Source organism: Chelonoidis abingdonii, chromosome 23, assembly GCF_003597395.2.
Source record: "Chelonoidis abingdonii isolate Lonesome George chromosome 23, CheloAbing_2.0, whole genome shotgun sequence".
In the NCBI taxonomy this organism is placed as follows: Eukaryota; Metazoa; Chordata; order Testudines; family Testudinidae; genus Chelonoidis; species Chelonoidis abingdonii.
The window spans coordinates 17594720-17617891 of NC_133791.1; the positions used below are offsets into that span (position 1 = coordinate 17594720).

The window sequence follows — 23172 nt, forward strand, 5'->3', positions numbered from 1 at the left end:
ACCGCAGGCAGCGCAGAGGGGTGCTTGGCTGGGTATAAGCGGGAAACTGTGAAGGCAAAATGGGGTCTGGAGCCACCTTCGGCAGCTGCCCTGGGTTGGAGTCGAAATGCAAGGGCTTGTCGGAAAAGTGGAGCCCAAGCTGGGTCATGTGGTGGGGGGGTGCAGTGGGGCTTAGGGACTCTCTGGGGTCCAGCACGTGGTCCTCCTGCAGTCCAGCCCCACCCAGGTGCCATCTGGTCGGCTCGGAGGGTATATCTACATGGTGAGAAAATGCAGCCACCAGTCTCGCGGCCCGGGTCAGCTGCCTCAGGCTGCGGGGCTCTAAAACTGCAGTGTAGACGTTCCGGCTCAGCCTGGTGCCTGGCCTGAGAGACCTTTGAGCCTGGGCGTCTACACTGCAATTGTACAGCCTGAGTCAGCTGAGCCAGGCCAGCCGCAGGACTAGTGCCTTGTAGCTCCTCCCCGAGATGTGGCGGCAGGGAGCACCCCCATGAAGCCGGCTGGTGGGTAGCAGGAGCTGCAGGTCCTTTGAGAGGAGCAGAGGCCCTGCTGTTTCTCATGCCCACCTGGTGGGGCTGGCATGGGGGGCGTGTTTCTTTAAGGGAAGCTGGCGAGCTGGAGCAGGGGGATCTGGCCAGTGCTGGTTTATAGAGGGAGGGAGGGTGTGGAGGCAGCACTGCTGCCCTGGGAGAATCACCATGAAGAGATTTCCCCACCCCGCTCCCGAGCAATGAGTTAGAACAGAGCGGGGTGAGCCTGGGGACTGCAGCCCGTCCCACGCGGCCCGGGGCCCCTCGGTGTCCCGGCTGCAGCGTTCCTCCCCCTGACTCCATCCAGGCTACCCCTAGCTCGCACAGATCTGAGGGGGGAGAGTCGAACCCCTTCCCCAGCCTGAACCCTGGGCTCCATAACGGCCCGAGCCAGGAGCCCATGGGGTTCGTGTGCCTCTGGTCTGGCCAATGCCGTCCACCACTCGCTCAGAGATCCCTGATGCTAACACATTCCTGGCTGGCTGATTCACCGGGGCTTGGCAGGGCCCTGATGGGCTGGCTAATTGCTTCCGCTCAGGCCTGGGCCGCTCGCCCTTTGATTTCACTGCCTCTGTCGTGCGGCTCTGGGTTATTTGTTTTTCTTTCCTTCTTTCCTTCCTCTTTTCAAACCCATCTGATCCCTTGGCAGGTCCCAGCCTCCGCCCTTGTGCTGATGGGGACAGAAGGCTTCGGCCCCGGCATGTCTGAACATGTCTTAGGAGGGTTTGGCTGGCTGAGGACAGGGGCTTGCCATGGCAGATCCGATCGCTGGCTAGTCAAGGCCAACAATGGCCAGTGCCAGATGGTCCCTGTGTGTTATGTGCCTATGCAATGGTTCATGGCTCTGATGGGTGGGACTAGGGGTGTGTTTCTTTCCTGACCCTTGTGCCATGATCTGCCTTGTTGTCATTACCTTCGCTTTGCACGGCTCCAGTTTTTGCTTGCGGTTGCAAAATAGACTCGTCCTCTCAAAGACTCCCAACCGCAATGTTTGCCTTGATGAGGAAAGATGGCCTTGTGGTGAGAGCCCTGGGCTGAGACTCAGGAGGGCTGGCTTCTGGCCCCAGCTTTTCCACAGGCTCCCTGGGTGATCTTAGGCAAGTTGCTTACTCCTTCTGAGCCTCAGTTTCCCCACTTTAGAGTGAAGCTAATCACACACCCCAATCACACTCAGAGGGTTATGGGGGTAAATCTATTGGGAATGAATTAGGAGGTACTTGGAGCAATGAGGCAGCGGAAATGCTTAGAAATCCTGCAGCAGTGAGTTACACAGGTTGGCAGTATGGTATGTGAAGACGAGAGGGTCTTGTGGTTACAGCAATGGTTTTTGGGAGCCAGAGCTTGGAAAATGAGGGTTACCCGCTCCCCACCCCAGCCCTTCTTCCAGGCACAGATATCACCAAGCAAGGCCTGGCTCCTGGGACTGATTCTGCTCTCACTCCCAGCGATGTAAAGCAGGACAGCAATGGGGTTACAGTGCTGCAAGTCAGGGAATAAGCGAGAGAAGAGAGAGTGGGGTGAGGCTTCCTCCAGCAATCCTAGCCCAGTCCATGTGCTGAGACCCAGAGAATGGAGACAGACACCCCCCACCCTCTTCTCCCCACCCCGTTCCAAGCCCCCTTGGAGGCAGAAGGGTTGGTTTGCAAGCTGCAGCGAAACAGTAATGAACGGTTTGCAGCCTTGGCAGCTGCGAGCAGCCACTGGATCCAAACCGGCGTCTGGAAAAGATTTCGTTCCCCCAGCGCCGCTGCTCCGTCTCACACAGTGGAAAAAACTCTGGAGAATAGGAGTGCTGAAGAGGAAAACCCCGGAGGTGACAGGGATCATGCCTGTTTGGGGTGAAGGACCAGCAAGTCGGGGGCGGGGAGTGCAGCAGGAAGGGCTGAATCAGATGCTGCCAGCACAGGAGTTAGCAGAGCAAAGGGGCATCCTGCCTGGTATCCTGTCTCCGAAGCCGCATGCTTCCAAGAAAGGCATCAGACTTGCTACTGCAGCGATAGGGGGAGGAAATTCCTGCCTGACCGCTGCTGAGCTGGTACCCTGAAGCATGAGCGCTGATAACCTCATAATCCTTATCCCAGCTAGCACAGATTCATCTCTGGCAAAACGGCATTGACTTCACTGGGGTTATGCCAGGGATGATTTGGCCCTATTATCTGACCCAACCTGGCTTCCTCTTAGCCATGAGCAGATCTGGGCCGGCCTGATCTTTGCAGGAACCTCCCTCCTGCACCTTTGGATCCTCTGCCCTATCCCCTCCGGCTGCCGCCCTCTTCCTAAATATAAAGCCTCTAGCTCATTAGTCAGCTGATCAAATATGGGGAATGAGGGCAAATAAAAAGCAGCCTGGAGATAAGCGTGCAATAAGGGCACTGGTGTCTCCACCCCGATGGTGACTGCCCAGCACAGGGGGTATGGTGCTGCTGCAGCCGCTGCGGCTTTGTGGACCCGGCGCAAAGGGGCAGGGGAGAGTAGAGACCAAGCCCATAGGAAGCGAGTGCCTGCATTGGGAGGTTACTCCTGGGCAGAGCTGTCCTGCTCTGGCTCTGTGCTGAGCTGCAGAGCCACCCGGATTTCATAAGCCCTGCTCTGGGGGACGGCCACCATCGGCCCCTCGGCCTAGCCAGAGCAGGGAGCTGAGTGCTTGTCGGGGCAAGGGCTGAGTCAAGCCATGGGGCTGGGCCCTTTATGGTCCCTTGTGGTTCCCACAGGAGGTGCAAGAGGTTTGTTTAAAAGAAAAGCTGCTGCCTCTGTGCACCACGGGGCCGGTCGGGCCTTTGAAACCCAGTCTCGGCAGGGGGGCTCTTTGGTCACACAGTGGGGCAGAGCCAGAGCTTCGAGGGGGGCGTGGCTGCTGGATCTTTAACAAAGAGGGGTTTTCTCCCCGCTGCACAGCAGGTGTTGGTGTTTAATAAGCGTGAATGAAACCAGCCCCTGGCCTTGCACCCTCGCTCACACCTGTGCAAAGTGCTACGAGTGCCAGTGTGCCAGAGCAGAGGGTTCTGATCTGGGGGGGGGGCTTTTGCCCACACGGCTGGGATTGGTGCATGCGCCAGGCACCTGGTTGTCTGTCGGCGGGATGAGGTGCCTGCTCCCGCGTTGTATATTCCCCTTCCCCTGGTCTGACTGTGTTCGTTTGCTTTCCCTTTCAGTCGTCCTGCTGGATTTTGCCAAGGCCCACGGGGAGCTCGGCTGGCTGACCCATCCTTATGGGAAGGGGGTAAGTCTGAATCCCTAGCGCTAGGTGGGAGCTCTCAGGACGGGGGGAAGGGGAGAGGCTCACTCCATAGATCCGCTCCTGATTCACCCTGGGATTAGCGAGAGGAGAATCCGCTTCGACGTTCATTGGGAGGCGAAGGACACAGGAGGTGCCCATCCTTTGATTGCCACAGGGCATCAGTAGAGCTCTGTGGGGAGGCCCAAGGGTGGAATAGCAGGGGCAGGTCTGCAGTGGGGCTGCAGGAGTGAGCGGCTTCGGCACAAGGTGGCCAGCATAGCAGGTCGGTGCTTTGGGGATGACCGGAGGGCGGCTGGAGCTCTCAACACACTCTGAACTTTCGGTTGTGGGGGAATCTCTTCTCCGGCCCTGCCAGACTGCCGGGAAATATTGCAGCCCCTGGGGGCATCGCATGGGGTGGGAGCGGGGTGAGGAGGCCGGGGGGGCTGCCATGTGGGATCGGATGTTCCTTGGTTGCAGCACTGTGGAGACCCCCAGGCTGGCTGCCCCTTCCTCTTCCTCCCCCCGCCCCAACCCGAGCGGCTATTTGTTTTGGTCTCTCCTGGCAGGTTTCCTATCTCCTGCCCCATGTCAGGAGGTTAATTGGCCGGTGTGTTCTGCCCTCTGCTCGCAGGACTGTGCTGACAAGTTAATCCCCTGGGTTTGCCATTTCCAAGGGCCAGGTGGAACCTGGCTGGCTCCAGCCGCAGTCCCAGTCCTGCCTGGCTCTCCCAGACACAGCCTCCGCCCCAGCCATGCTGGCAGCCCAATCTGGCTCCCTGTGGAAAGAGACCCACTGACAGGGCCGCCCAGAGGATTCAGGAGGCCTAGGGAAAAGCGGGGGAGCTGTGGTGCACTTTGGGGCTCCCTGCCACCGAAATGCCACCAAAGACCCGGAGCGACTGAAGGGCCCCCCTGCCGCCAAAGACCCAGACCACCGCCAGGTCAGGGCTCGCAGGGCCCCTGTGGGGCCTGGGGCAAATTGCCCCACTTGCCCCCCCACCCCAGGAGGCCCTGTCCATTGATGTCAAGGAGCGCTGTGAGTCAGAGTGTCCTTGGCTGGCCAGGCTTCCCAGGAATGGGATGAGATTTAATTTAATTTCCCGCATGTGGAATAATTTGGAAGCAGGGCCCCGCTGTGGCTGGGGTGCGAACCGGTCGACAGCCCTGGCTGTAGCCGGGAGTGGGCAGCTTGGTCCGAGCTCTGTCTTTGCACTTTGCACGCTTGTGCTGGGCACTCAGAATCAGAGGCCCCTTAATAATGTTGGGCCTGAACCGCCACATGCCTCAGTTTCTCCATCTGTAAAACCAAGGTTGGTCTCTTGACCTGACGAGCGCACTGGAGGGTCGAGGGTCAATATCCATCCGTGGACAATGGCAGTTTGTCTGGAGGAGGCCAGGCTATAGGCAGCGGAGGGAGCGGGCATGGGGCGAGCACGCTGAGAGGTATTGGGATCAAACCACCCGTGGCTGCCTTCGGTTGCAGGGCAGAGCCGAGGTAGCTGCTGGGTTCGGCAGTTCCCAGCTCCCTGCTTCAGGGCGTGAGCCAACCTCCAGCTGAGGGGTTCAGGAAGAAACGTAACCAGAGGCCCTACAGGGTTTCTTGCACCTTCTGACCATCCGAGAGGGGAGCCGGGCTGGCAGTGCCTAGGCTTCATTCCCAGCAGCCCATTTTGCTCTCCTTTAACCCCTCGTCTCCCCCGGGCAGTGGGATCTCCTCCAGAACGTCATGAACGAATCCCTCATCTACATCTACTCGGTCTGCAACGTGATGGAAGGCGACCAGGACAACTGGCTGCGAACCAACTGGATCTACCGCAGTGAGGCCGAGCGCATCTTCATCGAGCTGAAGTTCACGGTGCGGGACTGCAACAGCTTCCCGGGCGGGGCCAACTCCTGCAAAGAAACCTTCAACCTGTACTACGCCGAGTCGGACGTGGACTACGGCACCAACTTCCAGAAGCGCCAGTTCACGAAGATCGACACCATCGCGCCCGACGAGATCACCGTGCGCGAAGACTTCGCCTCCCGCAACGTCAAGCTCAACGTGGAGGTGCGCACGGTGGGGCCACTGAGCCGCAAGGGCTTCTACCTGGCCTTCCAGGACATTGGGGCTTGCGTGGCCCTGCTCTCCGTCCGCATATATTACAAGAAGTGCCCCGGTGTGCTGCAGAACATGGCGCTCTTCCCCGAGACCATCGCCGGTGCCGACTCACAGGCGCTGGCCAAGGTCAGGGGCACGTGCGTGGAGGACGCGGTGGCCAGCGAGGAGCCCAGCATGCATTGCAACTCGGACGGGGAATGGCTGGTGCCCATCGGGCAGTGCCTGTGCCGGGCAGGATACGAGAAGGTGGAGGAGAGCTGCAAAGGTACAGGTGTCCGGACAAGGGTGCGCATGGGGGGCGGGGAGATCTCGTGTGTGCGAGGCTGCTGGGTACTGTGGTATCGCAGGGCCTTGGAGCCCCATTCCTCGTGTCCCGTGTATAGACACTCACCCCCTGCCAGGCCTGGCCTCCAGCACCCTCTGCTCCTGCTCTAGGCTTCCCCGTGCACAGCCCTGCCAGCGGCCCTCAGTCCTGATCCATAGCATCCTCTTCTGTTCCCAGCCGTGGGCTCCCACGTTCAGCTCTGCTGATGCCCCTCAATCCTGACCTGCACACCCCCAGTTACTATTCCCAACCCTGGACTTCACAACCCGGCAAGTCCAGCCCTGAGCGCCCCCCTAACCTCCCCAGATCTAGTGATGCCTCTCAGGCCTGTCCCAGCCCTGGGCCTGGGTGCACACTGCGCCGACAATCAGACTCAACCCTGATCTGTGGCCACGTGATATCTCAGCCCTGGGCTCCCCACACAGCTCTGCTGATGACTCTGAACCCTGCCCCGCACCCCAGCCCGCTCTCCCAGCCCTGGGCAAGTGCATCTATTTCCCTTCATTCTCTTCTCTGCCCCACTCCCCCTTGGGGGCGCCCTGCTGAGCCGGGTCTCCAGGCTGTTTCCTTGCTCCGGGAGGGCACCAGCCAACCGGAGAGCAGAGATCTGAGCCTCCGTGATAAAACCCTCCTAAACAATAGGCATCAGTGTTGAGAGTGGTGGGGGAGGGGGCATGGGGTCCGACCATGGAGCAGATGCCTGTGCCGGCCTGGCAGCTCTCTCATGACATGAGTGGTGAGGAATGCAGTGGGAGAGGGGCCGGCGGGATAAACCCCGGCAATGCGGAAAGCAGTGCCGGGGGCTCCGGGGAACTCAGAGTTTGGCAGGGTGGACTCGACCCCCCCCCCCCACACATATACCTGCTGTCAACCATCGACAGCTCAGGGGAGTCGGGGGTCCCCCAGGTCAAGCAGCAGGGAAGGGTTTGATTTTTAGCAGCTAACAAAGCAGCCAGGAGTCCTGGGACAGTGTGGGGGGGGTAGGGGAGGGGGCTGAACACCCAGGCCATGTCTTGCCAGGTGGTGGTCTTCCTAGCCCAGCATGTCTGCCAGGGACACCCCCAGTGCAGTGCTGGCTTGATGGCCCTGGTTGTCTATTTCCTGCCCCCCCACCGACAAGCCCAGCAGCCTGGCATGCCCCTGCCCCCAGAGGTCTCCCCCTAGGAGAGACCCCACGGCCCGCTCAGTCCTCAGCTGCCCAGCTGCTGTCAGCTCCTTGCCTCGGACCTGAGAAATATCTTCCGCCAGGTGGGAGAGAGGAGAGGAGCATGGAGCCCTGCTCCGCCCTGGTGTCTGCGGGGGCCTGAGCTGCATCTGGGCTCTGGATTGGCCCCCCCTTCCTGGATCAGGGCCTTGCCGGCCCCACAGGAAGGGGGTTACAGTACCATGGGTGAGCCCTGCCCTCGCGGGGAGCTCCTGCGCGTCAGCGGCTGGTGCGGTGGGATCCCCTGGCCAGGTGTTGTGCATATGAGGTGGCCTGCTGGAGCACTCATGGTTATGTCACGACTGAGAGCTGCTTTGATCCAGCCATTCCCCTCCCCTTGGGCTGCCAGGGCCCTCACTCCAGCACCTGTGGCTCAGCCCCCCGGCTGGTGGGTCTCATGGGCTGTGCAGGGCCTACGCCCTCTCCCTCTGCCATGGCTGCCCGGCTCCCTCCAGCCCAGCTGGGTGAGAGTAGTGCCGAGCCCCCACGTGGCCCAAGAGCCCCCTGGCCAGGCAGGGAGAGCCGGGATGTGGAGGAAGGGAGCTGCCCCTTCCACCCCAAATTGCTGAGCCCGGGGGGCTGCTAAAGGCCGTCCCCTCTTCGTACAGCCTCAGCCAGCTCTGCAGCCAGCAGGAGCCTCCTGACCTCAAACCGCAGGTTCCTGGGGCTCCATTTCCTCCCCAGCTTCCCTTGTGCAGAGGGGGAGCTTGACCCATCAATGCATCAGCCTCCCTCTGACACCTGCACTGGAATCTGCCTTGGGTCACAAGTGACTCGAGTTTGTTGGTCTCAGCCCCACTCTTGGAGGGGAAGGTGTGCTCAGGGACCTTCAGAGACGGGCCCAGGGCTGTTGGAGCAGGGGTCAGGTGGGGGCACGGGTTGGCATTGTCTTTACTGTGCCTGAGCAGCCATAAATTGGGACGAACCTTCCCCCAGCTTCTGGCACGGGATCTGCAAGGGGCATCAGCTCCCATCCCAGGTGCACTGTCACCTTGCTGGGTTCCCTGGTTACTGGGAGCAGGTGGGCTGGGATCAAGGCCTTGGGGTGCTGGGGCTGGCATCCCTCTGGAGATTCGGCTCTTCCAGCTGTGTGCCCCCGAGTTGGGAACAGAGGGTTTGTACACAGGAGAATCCTGGGGCTACAATAGCAGTGGGGGGCTCAGTGTGATTGAGGGGGGCTGGCAGAGCTGTGGATGGGGAGCTCAGTGCTGGGATAGCTGGGGGCTGCAGGTCGGGACTGAGGGGCACTGGAAAAGCTGTCCCCATGGGTCGTACACGTGGAATGGCAGAGTTGTGGGTGGGGAGCCCAGGGCTGGGATAGCTGGGAGCTGGGGATCGGGACTGAGGGGTGCTGGCAGGACTATGTGGGGAGCCCAGGGCTGGGATAGCCAGGGGCTGCGGGTCGGGATTGAGGGGTGCTGGTAGGGAGCCCAGATGTAGAATGGCAGAGCTGAGTAGGGAAGCTTGTCCCACCCCTGCCTGGGCCATGCCTGGCTTAGTCCAGGGTTGTCACAAGCCCAGTCCAACCATGTCACAGGCTGGTCAGCCGCCCCTGAGTTGTGGGGACTGTGTCCTGGAGCAGGGCACGGCGGGTCAGGCTCTGCGCTGGCCACCTGGCAGGGCCTGGGTCGTAGATCCCCGAAGTTAAAGGGAGCTTTGTGCCAACTCAGACCACGCCTGGTGCTGAGCCAGCCATGGCTGCTGTCAGTGGGAGGGGAGGGTGCTGGGCCCCAGTATTACCCTGGGATCCTAGCAATGGCCCTGGGCGTCCCCACAGCTGGCCTTGGACCTGCAAGTCCAGGTAAGGGGTGATGGGAAAGCAGCAAGTCGGGGTACACCCCCCACACATTTACCTGGGGGTTGCTGTGAGCAGAGGGGCCTTCACAACCCACACACAGAACATGCCATGATGGGGGGCACCATGTGCCGCCAGCCCCCACTCCCTGCAGAGCTCAGCCTTCCTGGAGGCGGAGGGGAAGGGAGTGAAACAAACAGGAGATAAACGGTTGGGGGCTGGAGAGGGAGTGGGAGGGGCCCCCTCCATTTTGTTGAGATCAGGAATGTGACGGGAGATAATCCACAGGTTTGCATAAAGCCCCCGCTCAGTGCCGGATCTCCAGCCCTCGCCCACAGGCGCTCCGGGGAGAGCCAGATAAGGAGCCTTCCAGCACCGGAGATGCTCTGTTCCCCCCTCCCAAGTCAAGGGTTGTTCATAGAGACTCCTCTCCCGCTCCCCGGTCTGTAGAGGGCTCTCCAGCCCCTCCCTGCTGCTGCAGAGGTCACCCCAGAACTGCAGACCCTGTACCCCCTTCCCTCCAGGCCAGGCGTAGGCCCAGCGGGTCACCATGGTAACAGCATCCTTGCTGCCCTCCAGTCCCCTCTGCCTCCAGCTGGTACATGAGGAGAGGAAGCGGCAGCTCCTGGGTGGGCTCCCTGGGGTGGGGTGGGGAGGGGTAGGTCAGACCCCCGGGGGAGCTGTCCTCAGCCAAGACCCAAACCGCCCCATGCTGACATCAAGTGGGGCTCTGCTCCCTTCCGCTCCTCCTCATTCTTACTTCATCAGGTGCGCAAAGGGATATGCACAGTGCCCTCTTCCCGGGCCCGCTGAGAGAAGCGTTAGGGCAGGGCCCTGCAGTGCTCCCCCTGGCAATGGCCAAGCCTTCATTCATCCTGCCCGCCCCCTCCCCCCCGAGTCTGCTTGCCCCTGTGCCCTGGTAGCCAGGTGCCAGCTGCACAGCGAGGCCCAGCGGAGACTGCCCGGGCACCAAAGCACGTGTGCAGAGTGTAATTGCACTAGCATTCCCTAGGGCATGTCCTGTGCCAGCCGGCCTGGCTTGCTGGTGCCACCCGCTCGAGCCCCCGACCCTTTGGCATTGACAGATGTCTCCCCTCATCTCCTGGGCAGCATGGTGCCTCCTTCCCGCTCCCCCACGTTCTTGTTTGTCAGCCACACTCCATCCGTCTGCCTCTCACGCCTTACTTGTGTTTTCCCCTCCCTCCCCTCAGCCCATCCGCCACCCCCCATCGTCCTGGGAAAACAAGACTTGCTAAGGGTTTGCACCCCCTCCCCAGTGCAGACACTAGCTCTCTATGCTGGCTGAATGGAGGCATTGTGTCTGCAGGAGTGTGTGTGTGTATGTGTGTGGGGGTGGGGGGACAGGGACCCCGCCTGCTGATGGTCTCCCTCATTAAGTCAGATGGCCCTTTGGGACTGTGACCCGTGCGGGCTGACGCCTCTCTTTGTCCCAGGCAGGCCCTGCTCTTCCCGCTGTCTCTGGCGGTGAGTCAGACGTGCTTTGTTGACAGGCCCTGCAGTGGGTGCCCTTGGCCTTTTGGGGGTCCCCTGCCGCCTGGGGCGGAGGGAGTCCTGACCACGAGGCCCAGATGCGGCTCACAGAAATCCAGCACCCAGAGTGCGGCTGCCCCTTCACTTGAGCCCAGTGGCGCAGCCTGCAGAGACTCCAGGGCCCAGCGTGTGATGCAGGATGGCTGCCCACCAGTGCAGCTCCGCTGGTGTCACGATAGAGCACTGCACAATGGAAGCTGCGCTGCCCCTTTGTTTGGGGGTGGATGGAGCACTGCACGCTGGGACCTGTAGTCTGTATGGGCCACACGCACCCCTGTAGGAACGATGGCAGCTGGGTTCACTAGCACTTTGCCTGGGAGCCCAGAAGGCCTTCAGCTGGGCAGAGCGTGGGTGACCAGGAAGTAACAGTTCCACACAAATCCCCCCTCCACCCTCCCAACCAGCTCACAGCAGTAGCCTGGGGCTGTGGGCCCTGAGGCAGGACACAGTGTTATGGGGGCTACCCCAAAGGTTGGGTAGGATCAGCCCCAGCTGCTGCTGTGGGACCACGAACCCTCAAGGAGCCTTAGTTCCTGGGGGCCCTGCATGGAAGTTGGACTTAAAATGGAGGGTCGTTCCTGGCATTGCGTGGAGAGCGTGAGGACAGTCTGTGTGCTTTGTGCCCATCACTGTCTGTCTGACTCTGCCCCCGTGCCCATAGGAGCTGAGTGCCTGTGGCGTGCCCTGGGGGCAGGGAGAGAGGGACCACAATCCGTGCCACTGGCAGGGCCGCACATCCTGGCAGCGGCTCCCAACCTGACTGGCTTCCTCTCCCTCCGGGCAGGCCAGCGAGCACCTTGCTCCCCTGGCCAATTGCCACGTGCCTGTGAGCTGCCCCTGTGATCTCTCCCTGGTCGGATGGAGGCGCTTCCTGCCAAAGATGGGGGGCGGGGATGGAGAATGGAATTTGCCCTTTGTGCAGCCTGCTGGCCTCTGTGAAAGGGAGCCCAGGGAGCAGGAAACAAAGGAGTTTATCTCCAAGAATAAACACAGATATTCTTAGCCTCTCCTCCTGCTGCCAGAGTCCCCATCCCTCCTCCATGAAAGCTTCACCCCCTCCTTCCGTTCAGGGAACACATAGAGGAGTCCGTACCCTGTGCAGCTCGCAGGGGTCTGAGCGAGTCATACTCTGCATTCTGCATCTATCTATCTATCTATCTATCTATCTATCTATCTATCTATCTATCAGGGCTGCCCAGAGGATTCAGGGGGCCTTGGGCAAAGCAATTTTGAGGGCCCGTTCCATCAAAAAAAGTTGCAATATTATAGAATACTATATTCTTGTGGGGGCCCCTGCAGAGCCTGGGGCCTGGGATAAATTGCCCCACTCCCCCCGCCCCCGGGCAGCCCTGCTATCTGTCTGTCTGTCTATCTATCTATCTATCTATTCTCCATACATCCCATCTGTCTGTCTGTCTATTTAAGCATCAGTGTCCAATAGCTGGAAGTTAATTCCTATAAGTCTAATTGCTCCAGAGAGGCCCAGGGTCCCTCCTGCCCTCTCCCACTCCTCCCCTGCTCGGGGGAAGGAAGCTGGCCTCTGGGCACCAGTGAAATCCTGACAGGTTTACTGCCCTATTGTTTCAAGGTGCAGCCGAAGCCACCAAGCAGGGCAAGCAGAGACCACCCATGAAATAGGGGCAGCCTCGCTTTGGGAGAAGTGTTGTTTTTTTCTTCAACCGCCCAAGAAAAGAGGCAGTAGGGAGGGGAAACTTTCCTAACATTAGGGCTGGAGGGGTACTTAGCTGCTGTGGGGGAAGGGGCTTCTGAACCTCTACAACACCCCTTCCCTATAACCCTCCACCACTGCGGGCTCAGCACCGCTGGGCTGGCTCGCAGGCCCTTTGCTTGCTTAGCTGCCTGCGGATGGGTGCTGGGGCCAGGGCCATCTGAGTATTTGGTCGAGACTTTTGTGTTTTTATTAAAGAAACACAACAATTGAGAGGGGGAATCAGTGCCCAGTGTCACTGCCCCGGGCAGAGCGGAGGAAAGGGCCTTCCTGAAAAGTCACACTGTTGTGTGGCTTCCGAAACCGCTTCCTCTTCGGAACACTGGAGGAAGCAACCCGCAGAGCCTAGGGCGGGGTGAGGAGACGGAAACTGGGTTCCTGTGGAAAACCCAGATCAGATGGGGAATGAGTCAGGCTCCCCCCAACCCCTGCTAGTTTCTTTGTTTAAAGATACCAAAGAAAAGAAACTAACTGAGCCTGCAAACAATCCCAACCCAACCTTGAGATAAGGCCTTGTCTACACAGTTCTTGTGGCACTTTAACTGTATCCCTTAGAAATTGGTCTAGCTCCAGCGGTACCACCGCCGTGTGTGCGTGGCCGTGGTGGTAGAAAGGTGCCGTAGCCTGGTATAGCTGTAGGGAAGGGGGAAAAGGCACCTCTGTGCTGGGACAGCTGTGTGCACATCGGGGGTTGTACTGGTCTAACCATATTGGTAAAAAGTCGCCCCTCTAACTGGCAGGGTTAAAGCAGGATAAAATCAGTGTGTGGATGAGGACTGTGTTACCTCCCCAAACCGAGTGAAAATTAATGTGAGGCTCTGTATCTGCCCCTGATTCCCCCTGGCCAATTTCTGTGGTTTGTCAGCCACGTTCTCCTGCATTTACGCCCAGTTTTCTCATCCCTGTTGCTGTGGAAAACCCCCCACCGCTGGGGGGAGGAGGGTTCTTTGAAAAAAGGACTCTGAAGGGGAGTTCGGACAGACTGAGCCATAGGCTTGTTCTCTGTAGCGTGACTGCGATTGGTTGGCATTACGGTCAAGACCCCAAGCAGACAGTGAGGGCCCATCACGCTAGATGCTGTACGAAGGTGAAGATGCTGCCCCACCCTGCAGAGCTGACGGCCTAAGCGCTGTCCTCTCCTTGCATGTATCTGGGATCCGTTCCTACGCTGAGGGCTGCAGGGGGAGCGAGCTGAGCTCCTCGGGAGAACAGGAGTCCTCACGTCAGTCAGCAGCTGCTCATTCAGGTGGGCGCCCTGAGCAGTCCCCTGTGCTGGGGTTGGCTGCAAGCCTGGAGGAGGGAAGTTTGAAGTGCCAGATTTAGGGGAGGAATGTACTGGTCTTGGATTGGAAACATGCGTGTGTCTGTCGGCCTGTCCCATTAATAATACTGGATGGGAGGCTGGGCAGGCAAGGAGGGGGAACCTCCCCCATCTGCCTTGTGGGAGCCTGAGCCCGGGACTGAGGGGTGCAGGAGTTGAGGCTGCAGGGCTGCCCCAATCTCTGCGGCGAAGGGAAGATCTGTGTCTGGACAGGGAAGGTTAACACCAGAAGCTAAACCTACCCCAGGCCTCGGAAAGTCCAGGCCTCTCCCCACACCCTGGCTGGTCTCCATGCTTACGCCGTGGCTGTCAGTAACTTTTAGAAAGGAAGCCCCCAACTCCACCCGCTCCTGGAAACATACAACCCCATCAACATGGCTTGGGGGGGGCAGCATTGGAAGCTGTACACACCCATGGTAGTGCCCCCATGCTGCTTCCTTCCCCCTGACTGCAACGCCACCTCCCAGCGTCCCCTGGTTGTTAGGTTGTCTGAAGAGCTATCCCCGGCATCTGCAGACCCACTGGTCACCTTCTCCTCTCGCATTCCGTCCTGAGTTTCCTTCATCACTTTGCATCTCCGGGGTCGCAGGGGGTCAGGCTGGGCTCCGGGGAGGCTCTGCGGGAGCAGGATGTGTTGGCTGCCGCACGTTCAGGACCGTGAATGGATGTTACCCCAATGAGTGCCCCTATTGCCTAACTTGTGCCCTGTTCTCCCCTCGCAGCCTGCCCTGCTGGGTTCTTCAAGCCGGACATCTCCGGTGATGCCTGCTCCAAGTGTCCCCCCCACACTCTCTCCTCTCCCGAAGGTTCCACCTCGTGCCCATGTGAGGAAGGCTATTTCCGGGCGGCAGAGGATCCAGTGTCTTTCCCCTGCACCCGTAAGTATGAGACCCTGCTGTGGTGACAAACCTCCGCTGTTCTCACCCACGTTCCCACTCCAGCTGCCTCCGGGACAGGTCAAAGCCTGCTCCATTTTCCTGACCTGTAATAGTAACCCTCTGCTCATCTAGAGTAGTAGTGACCCCTGAGGAGCTCAGAGCGCTTTGTGAACATTAGTGCTTTCAGCGTGGGAGGTAGGTAAGGGCTCCCCTGTGTCTTATAAGTGGGGAAACTGAGGCACAGAGCAGTCGAGTGACTTGCCCATTGTCACACAGTGAGCCAGTGGCAGAGCTGGGACTAGACCCAGGAGTCCTGCCTCCCAGTCCCCACCTCAAAGAACCAGACCACCCGCCCCTCAACTCTGTCAAGTGGCCCACATAAAGCTCCTCCCGCCCATCCTTATGAGGCTGTGAATTGGTAGGAGACAGCCCAGTCTCGACCCTTGGATCACATCAGCCCAGTGAGCGCCACCCCCTGAGAGCTGGATCATCACCCACCAGGGGAACACCCCAAATGATAGGAAGTCCCGCCTCTCATGTCCAGTGACACGTCCCACGCCTTTGAGGGCGGCACTTCCTGTAGTGACATCATTCAAACAGCGAATATATTGGCGGAGCAGCCACGGGGGATGGATCTGGCTGCTGTTCCCCAGGGCTGGGATGGGGCATGTCGGTTAGCTCTCCCTCCTCCAGTTCCAGAAGCTCCAGCTCCTCTCTGCTCTGGGGCCATGTGCCTCCAAAAGGAAGTGCCCTTGGCACCATGACCTTCCCCCCCACCATCCAGGTCCCCCTTCCGCCCCCCACAACGTCATGGCCATTGGCTTGGGTGCCAAGGTGCAGCTGCGCTGGTCCCCGCCCCGTGACACGGGGGGCCGTAAGGACATCACCTACAGCATCACGTGTGAGCAGTGCTGGCCGGACTCGGGGGAGTGTCGGCCCTGTGACAACAGCATCCGCTATTCGGACCAGCCCCAGGGGCTGACCAGGACGTCTCTGACCATCAGCGACCTGGAGCCACATGTTAACTACACCTTCACCGTGGAGGCCAGGAACGGAGTGTCCGCCTACGGCCCCAGCCGCAGCTATGGCACTGCGAGCATCAGCGTCAACCAGACAGGTAACGGGTAGTGGGTCTATATAACTGGTGGGCTTGTATCAACATGCCTGTTACATTCAGTTGTCGGGGGTGATTTACATACAGATGAGGGAGGTGCACTGGTTAATATGGGAAAGTGAACGTCAGGTATGGGTTTGGTGGGGCTTGGCAGGCAGGCAGCAGAGAAGGGGTTAGTTAGATGGGGTGTGATAAAGCAGCTGAAGTCACCTATGCAGCAGAGGAGATCATCCGCTGGTGACTATGGCAAAGCAGACGCACTGCTGCGTAGTTAGATGTTGGGACTGGCCATGCTTGTGTATGCCAAAGCCCTGGGGGCTGCTGGGCCTGGCATCCTGCCACCTGCTGATTGAGGTGATGGCTTCACGCCTCCTAGTACCCACCTGACCGTCGCCGCCTTCTCCATTACCCAGAGCCTCCCCGGGTGACATCGGTGAATTTGGACAGCCAGACTGAAACCAGCCTGAGCATCTCCTGGACCATCCAGCCCCGGCAGCAGAGCCGCGTCTGGAAGTATGAAGTCACCTACAGCAAGAAGGTAGCGCTGGCTGGTCACTCTCTGAGCTAGTCACGCCCTCTGGGCTTAGAGGGAAGGAGAGGGGACCACAGCTTCCTAGCGGATCTGCCCATGGAGCCAATTGGAAGGGGAGGGCCTGGCTCGGATGCACAAGCCACAGCATGAATCAAGCTGTTGGAGTGGTCTCCAGCAAAACTCAGTGGGACATCAGGTCACTGGGGAGGGGGAAGGGGGGAGGGGCTTCGTAGTGAAGCCAGATTGTCCTCACTGGCTTGGCCTCAGCCACTGATCCTTGAGCCAGACTGATGCTGTCACTGGCTCGCCCCTCTCTTGTCCCCGGCTGGGCTCTGGGGCGCTGCCTGGTCCCGCGAGGCTGCTGATCTTTGTAGTGGATGTTGTGTGTTTTGCTTTCTGAAGATGGATGAGAACAGCTACTCGGTCCTGCGCTCCGAAGGGAACTCGGTGACCCTCTCCAAGCTCACCCCGGGCACCAAGTACGTGGTGCGGGTCCAGGCCCTGACACAAGAAGGCCAGGGGGCCTACAGCATGGAGTATGAGTTTGAGACGCGTGCTGAGGGTGAGTATGTGAGGGAGGGGCAGATCCCACTGTCACTACCTCCATTTCCCAGCTGAGGAAACTGAGGCATGGGGCGGCGACGTGACTTGCCCCTGGCCACACACCGAGTCAATCGCAGAGTCTATGGGAATAGAACTCAAGTGTCCTGTCTCTGAGTCCCCAGCTCTGATCACTTGCCACACGCGGCTTCCAACTCTGCCTCTCCTTGCGCCCCACCTTCGAAATGTACTGACCCTCAGCGCAGGGCAGAGATCAGAATGAAGGGCGCCGAGAGCGACAGAGGCAGCGAGCGCTCTTTCTGCCTAGATCACCCACCACGCTTGGAGAGGCCTGGGCAGAGCCCGGCCACTAAGGAGCCACACTGGGAACGTGCGGTTAGTTTCCCCGTGGCTTCCTTCACCGTCTTTCCTTCCTCCTGCAGGCTCCGAGAGTACAAACACGGCGGCTGCGGTCGGCGGCTCTATCTCTGGGATCGTTTTGATTCTGATCGTGGTAGCTGTCGCCCTCTACCTTCACCGACGGTATTTCCATTTACCCCCCTTTGTTATTAGGGTGTCCATAGCCCAGGAGCGGCTGTCTGTCCCTTCCCCATTGGAGCTCCCTTCCCTCATAGCCAATGCACCCGCTGGCCTGGAGGTGTGGAGGGGGCAGTACTGCAGGCAGCTAACCTGGGCCTCGCTGCTAGCCCGGGCATCTGTTATCACGTGATTCCCCGCTGCTGACCAGGCATCGGCTGCTGAGACGTGCGTGGGCCGGGTTGGGTCCAGCGTAGGCTGTGTAAGAGCAACCGAAATGTTTACTTAAGGAACTGACCTTTTGCAACCCAGACACCATGGCAGGAGAGCTTGGGTGTGAAACTGACCAGAGACAGAAGTGAAACAGACTAGTCTGTTCCCACTATGCCCTCAGGCCCTTACTCACTGGTTACCCAGCCTGGGCATCACTGGGAACTTTGCCCAAGGAAGGACTGAGTGCAGGACCCCCTGGAATCTGGTCCCCCATATTAAGAGGCAGAGCGGGGGGCTGGATGGATCTGAGATCTCTTCAAAGCAAAGAAGGATATGGGGGAGAGGAGCTTGTCTGGCGTGTTCTCTCATGTGAACACGATGCAGTGGGGAGCGTCTCCAGGCCTAACCCGCCTTGTTGTTGTAGGAGAAGGCGCTCGCGGGCCCGTCAGTCGTCCGAGGACGTTTACTTCTCCAAGTCTGGTGAGTGAGAGACTCCAGCGGGAGCTGGGTCGGACCCGCACCAGGGAGTCTGGCAGGGAGCATGTGCCCTTTAGAGACGAGTGTGGCAGATCCCACCTCTGTGCTCGGCTGGGGCTGGGAGCTGCGGCACATCCTGCAGGCAGGGACAGCGCTTCCCCCGCAAGATGGTGGGCAGACCCAGCACAGTCCGTGTGTCTTTCCTCACCTGCCCATGCAGGGGCTGGGCAGAATGTGGCCCTACAAGCCCCAGCCCCCTGTGAGCGGCCTGCTGGCCCCACAGCTCGCTGCTGAAGAACGGCCCTAGCATGGGATCCTGGTGGTGGTTGTGCAGGGTGTAGCTCGGCTGCAGGGCCCTGAGTGAGCAGGAACCCGTAGAGTGACCCATAAATGTCCGTGCAGGCTCAAGGGAGACCCCACCACCCGCTGCCAGCCTGACATCGGCGGAGTCCCTGCCTGCAGCAGGGGGAGGAAACGGGTGTTGGGCTGAGGATGCCGGGGCGGCTGGGCTTCAAATGGCCATGAGTTGAACTGTACTTTCAGTAGGATGAGATCTTGCTGGGGTCCTGAGCCCCAACCTCATGCCTGCTTCCATGTGTCCCCTCTCTCCCTCCGCCCCACAGAACAGCTGAAGCCCCTGAAGACCTACGTGGACCCCCACACCTATGAAGACCCCAACCAGGCGGTGCTGAAATTTACAACTGAGATTCACCCCTCGTGCGTCACCCGGCAGAAGGTGATTGGTGCAGGTAGGTCGCTCCCTCTTCCTGCTGCGAGTGGCTGGTGCCGGTGGGGCCTGCCTTCCTCAAGCAGGCTGTGATTGGTGTAGGGGGATACAGCCTGCTGGTGCAGCCAGTAGTTGAAGGGGTTTTCCCTCCAGAGAAGCGACAGGTGGGCCTTTGCATCGCCCAGCGGTGGACATGCCTAGGTCTCTAGTAGCATCAGGAGGGTCACTCTCTTCTTCCTTTCCTCCTGCCAGGCGAATTCGGGGAAGTTTACAAGGGGACATTGAAACACGGGAAGAAAGACATCCCGGTGGCAATCAAGACCCTGAAGGTTGGCTACACGGAGAAGCAGCGCGTCGACTTCCTGAGCGAGGCCAGTATCATGGGCCAGTTCTGCCACCACAACATCATCCGGCTGGAGGGCGTCGTCTCCAAGTGTAAGCATCCCCCGTCCCCCCATCCCATAGGCCCCTACCCCGTGGTCCCTCTCACCCGACAACCAGTTGTTTTTCCTGCCAAGAGCACTGATTTAGCTGCAAAAATGGCAAGGTTTGTGCTGGGGGCGACTGGGGGAAAGTCGCTGTTCTTAAACCCAGCTTCAAAAAATCCCCTCGCCCCTCACTTCGGGACTTTGACCAGGCATCATTCCTACCGAAAGGTACCCGGATCCTGGGGTTACACCAGAACAACTGCTTGAAGCAGGATGTGGCGGCCGGCTTGGCAGGGCTTGGCTACAGACACACTGGATTAGACCCCTCCCGCTAACATGACCCTTTCACAGTCACGTTCCCTGCCAGGTGCCCATCAGCACAGATGACACCCATGCTTGGTGGAATCTTGATCACCTCATCTGGGCTTGTTCTCCTGGGAGGCTGTTCCTCTCCGCCCCATGACAGCACCCAGCTCCCCTTCCTGCTCTGCGTGCACAAACGCCCACGGGCTGTCGCCAGGCGGTGCTGGGGGCCTGGGGGAGGGAGCTGTGCCAGGGCTTCTTGTGATTTACCCTTCTCTTTTCAGACAAACCGTTCATGATCATCACTGAGTACATGGAGAACGGAGCCTTGGACAAGTTCCTGCGGGTGGGTGTTATGGTTCCTCGCTCATGAACAGAGAGAGGAGAAGCACAGTTCAGTCCTAGCCAGGCCCGCCCATTTTTAAAGAACTGTTGAGAACTGCAGGCCACGCCCTCAGATTTAGGTTTTGTCCAGTAACAAGGAAGGGAATCACCAAGATTTAACACTCAGGGTGAACGTTATTTGCTTTTTCAGTTCAGCTGAAATAGTTGTAAGCCTGTGGGAAGATGAGAGTCTACGAAACTCTCCTCTATAGCCTTTGCATCCCTGGCATCTCCACCCTGGGCTACTGCGTCCCAGACAGGAAGGGAAACCGACGAAATGAACCAGCCTCGTCCCATGGCTGGAGCTGAGCTGAATGCAAAGTAAATGAGCTGCATCAGTGATGCAAAGTCCGTTGGGTTGTCAGAATGCTCCTGATCCGAACCCCGGGAGCTGGAATATGAGGAAGGGAATTGGCTCTTTAAATGTCTCATTTTTTTTACCACGACGTTAATAAGAAAAAGAGCTGGACTGTCTAACCCAGTGTTCTTCAGTGTTTTTTGCTCAGCAACCCACAAACCACCATATCCCACAATCCTTTGCAGGTGCAGCGAGAGGACAGTCAAGCCTGTAGATTTACATGCAGTGTCCTGTAGGGGAGTCAAGCCCATAACTCCTGGGGTTCCACATGGGTGTTAAAGATCTCCCAGCCCTTTCTTTGAGTTTGGATTTGTGCCAGTGGCCGCATCCATGATTCACCCTGTCTGCCTCCACTGTTGTGCTGTGCACTGATGGGCAGCCACCCTCCACCCCAGAGGTGGCTGCATTTTGGCTGCATGGCATAGCTGTAGTTTGTGGCACGCTCTGGGTTCAAGGAGCCATGTAAACGGGAGATGCTGATAGGAGCACAGTACATGCGGGGAAGGCGGTCGCTTTAACCCCTTACCATCCTGAGCGTCTCTTCTCATCAAGCAGGAGAAGGACGGTGAGTTCTGCATGATCCAGCTGGTGGGCATGCTGCGGGGCATCGCCGCGGGCATGAAGTACCTTGCCAACATGAACTACGTGCACCGGGACCTGGCTGCCCGCAACATCCTCGTCAACAGCCAGCTGGTCTGCAAGGTGTCCGACTTCGGCCTGTCTCGTGTCCTGGAGGATGATCCCGAGGCCACGTACACCACCAGCGTAAGTGCTCGTCAGCTGCACTACCCTCCTCCCCTAGGGTCATCGGGTGCCTTCTGCGGTGGGGAGACTGAGTCCCCCTGCTATTCTGGGGCAGAAGGCCCACCAACGTCCCTGGCTACACAGTTCTGCCACTGCCCCTCAGTCCCAGCCCGCAGCCCCTCCTGCTATTCCAGCCCTGTTTCCTGATTTAGGTCCACTGCTGCCTTTGTATCCCAAACTGCAGCCCCTCCTGCTAATCCAGTCTTCAGGCCCCCCCAGCCAGCTTCCCCAGCACAGACTTAGGCTTGCAAGAGAGTGGGAGAGAGGGCTGGTAACACGAGACAGGATCCAAGAATTGGCAGCAGCAGTAAATCAGCACTCAGGTGTCAGGGTCCCTCAGTGTAGGGGCAGACCAGTGGGGTTGACTATGGGACGCAGGGGCACAAAGTGAGGTTGGAGCCAGCACTGTCGTGGCAGATCCCGGTGTGACTGTCCCTGCTGCTCGTGGGAGTTTGGAGAACGCCCCCCCTGCCCTTACACTGCTCCCCTTGGCCGAGAGGGGTTCGTTCTGTCTCTCCCAGGGAACAAGGCCCAGCTGGTGGACACGGGGGAATGCAGGTGATCCTGCCCTCCCTCCCCCTACCCCGGGGCATGGGGCTGATCCTGTCCCATTCTCAGGAGGGGGAAGTATCATGGAGTCACCGGGCAATGCTCTGGAACTGCTCCCCACAAAGCCAGTCGGGACTTTGGGGAGCCTCCTCTCCCTTGGAGCAGATTGTCTTCAGGGCAAGAAGCTCACACGGCTTCACCTCCTGGGTCTCTCCTTGGAGCATTCAGCACCCTCTGCCCCTCCATGTGCTTCCTACAGCAAGTCTGCCCAGGCAGGGTCCTGGGGAAGCCGGAGGGTCCTGCACCCCCATTTTGCAGTCAGACGTGACACTCAGCCAGCCAGTAAAACAGAGGTTTATTAGATGACAGGAACTAAAACAGAGCATGTAAGTACAGAGAACGGGACCCCTTGGCCGGGTCCGTTATGGGGTCCAGCAAGCCAGACAATCCCGTCTACCCTCACTTCCCAACTTCCAACTGAAACCCCTTTCAGCCCCTCCTCTCTGCTCAGCTCCTTTCCTTGGCCAGGAGGTCACCTGACCTCTTTGTTCTCCCCCACCTTTAGCATCCCCTTGCAGCGGGGAAGGGCCCCGGCCATTAGTTGCCAGGACACAGAGTGTCAGCCAGAAACTGAGGCCCCCACACAGTATTCAGAGGAAACATTGAGTGAGAGCAGTCCCACTTTGTCATAGGAAGGGCAGTAGAAGAGCCCCCAAGATCACGATGGGAGCCCACCCTCCCCCAGGAAATCTGCTCCGTCAGCCATGGTGGGCGGACACACTCCTGGGCTGGGGGCAGCTGAGCTCTCTCCGGCAGGGAGGGATGGCAGCTGTGGTCTGAGCCTTCCCCCATTGTTGGCGTAGGACTTACACTAAGTGGGCATGGTGGTTGGGGCTGATGGGATGTCAGAGAAACTCTTCCCCCGCCACACACCCCCAGCAAGGAGCGTGGCCATGATGACAGCCCGCCCTGCTCCTCGAGCCTTTGCCCAGCTTGGTCTGGGCCCTGTTGGTGCCACCCCCTGCGTAGCCCCCTCTGGGTCCAGTGAGCTCTGGCATGCCCAGTCGTGGGCACCGGTGTCGCAGCCTCCAGCGGTATCAGCCAGGGACGGAGTAGGCAGGCAGCAGTGTCAATCCCTGGGCTGTGTGGTTCTCGCAGGGCGGCAAGATCCCCATCCGCTGGACGGCCCCGGAAGCCATCTCCTACCGGAAGTTCACCTCGGCCAGCGACGTGTGGAGTTACGGCATCGTCATGTGGGAGGTGATGTCCTACGGCGAGCGGCCCTACTGGGAGCTGTCCAACCACGAGGTGAGCGCAGCCAGCAGCGGACGAGGGGGAGCAGAGCTGGCCTGTCTGTATCTGAACGGCCTTGCAGGGGATGGGACTGCCGGGATCCCCCTGGGAATGGCTGCAGCGTGTCCCTAGAGTGGGGATCCGGCCCCACACGCCGGCTATTCGCTGTGCCCGCTGCCCTGGCACTGACAATGCAACGGACGCGTCTCAAAGGGGCCTAGGGGGAGGATAAAACAGTTTCTGTCTGTCCATGTCTCTC

At 59.4% G+C, this 23172-nt stretch overlaps 1 protein-coding gene across 1 annotated transcript in view; it reads left to right on the top strand.

Annotated features, from left to right (window-relative positions):
• EPHA2 (EPH receptor A2) overlaps positions 1-23172 on the top strand; it is a 34707-nt gene that overhangs the window by 5511 nt on the left and 6024 nt on the right. The window contains exons 2-14 of the mRNA XM_032787592.2: positions 3683-3750; positions 5456-6116; positions 14499-14654; positions 15439-15771; positions 16182-16306; positions 16703-16862; positions 17284-17383; positions 18015-18070; positions 18691-18816; positions 19047-19229; positions 19810-19871; positions 20823-21032; positions 22779-22928. Coding sequence (XP_032643483.1) covers positions 3683-3750; positions 5456-6116; positions 14499-14654; positions 15439-15771; positions 16182-16306; positions 16703-16862; positions 17284-17383; positions 18015-18070; positions 18691-18816; positions 19047-19229; positions 19810-19871; positions 20823-21032; positions 22779-22928 — 2390 coding nt within the window. The remainder of the gene's footprint in view (positions 1-3682; positions 3751-5455; positions 6117-14498; positions 14655-15438; positions 15772-16181; positions 16307-16702; positions 16863-17283; positions 17384-18014; positions 18071-18690; positions 18817-19046; positions 19230-19809; positions 19872-20822; positions 21033-22778; positions 22929-23172) is intronic.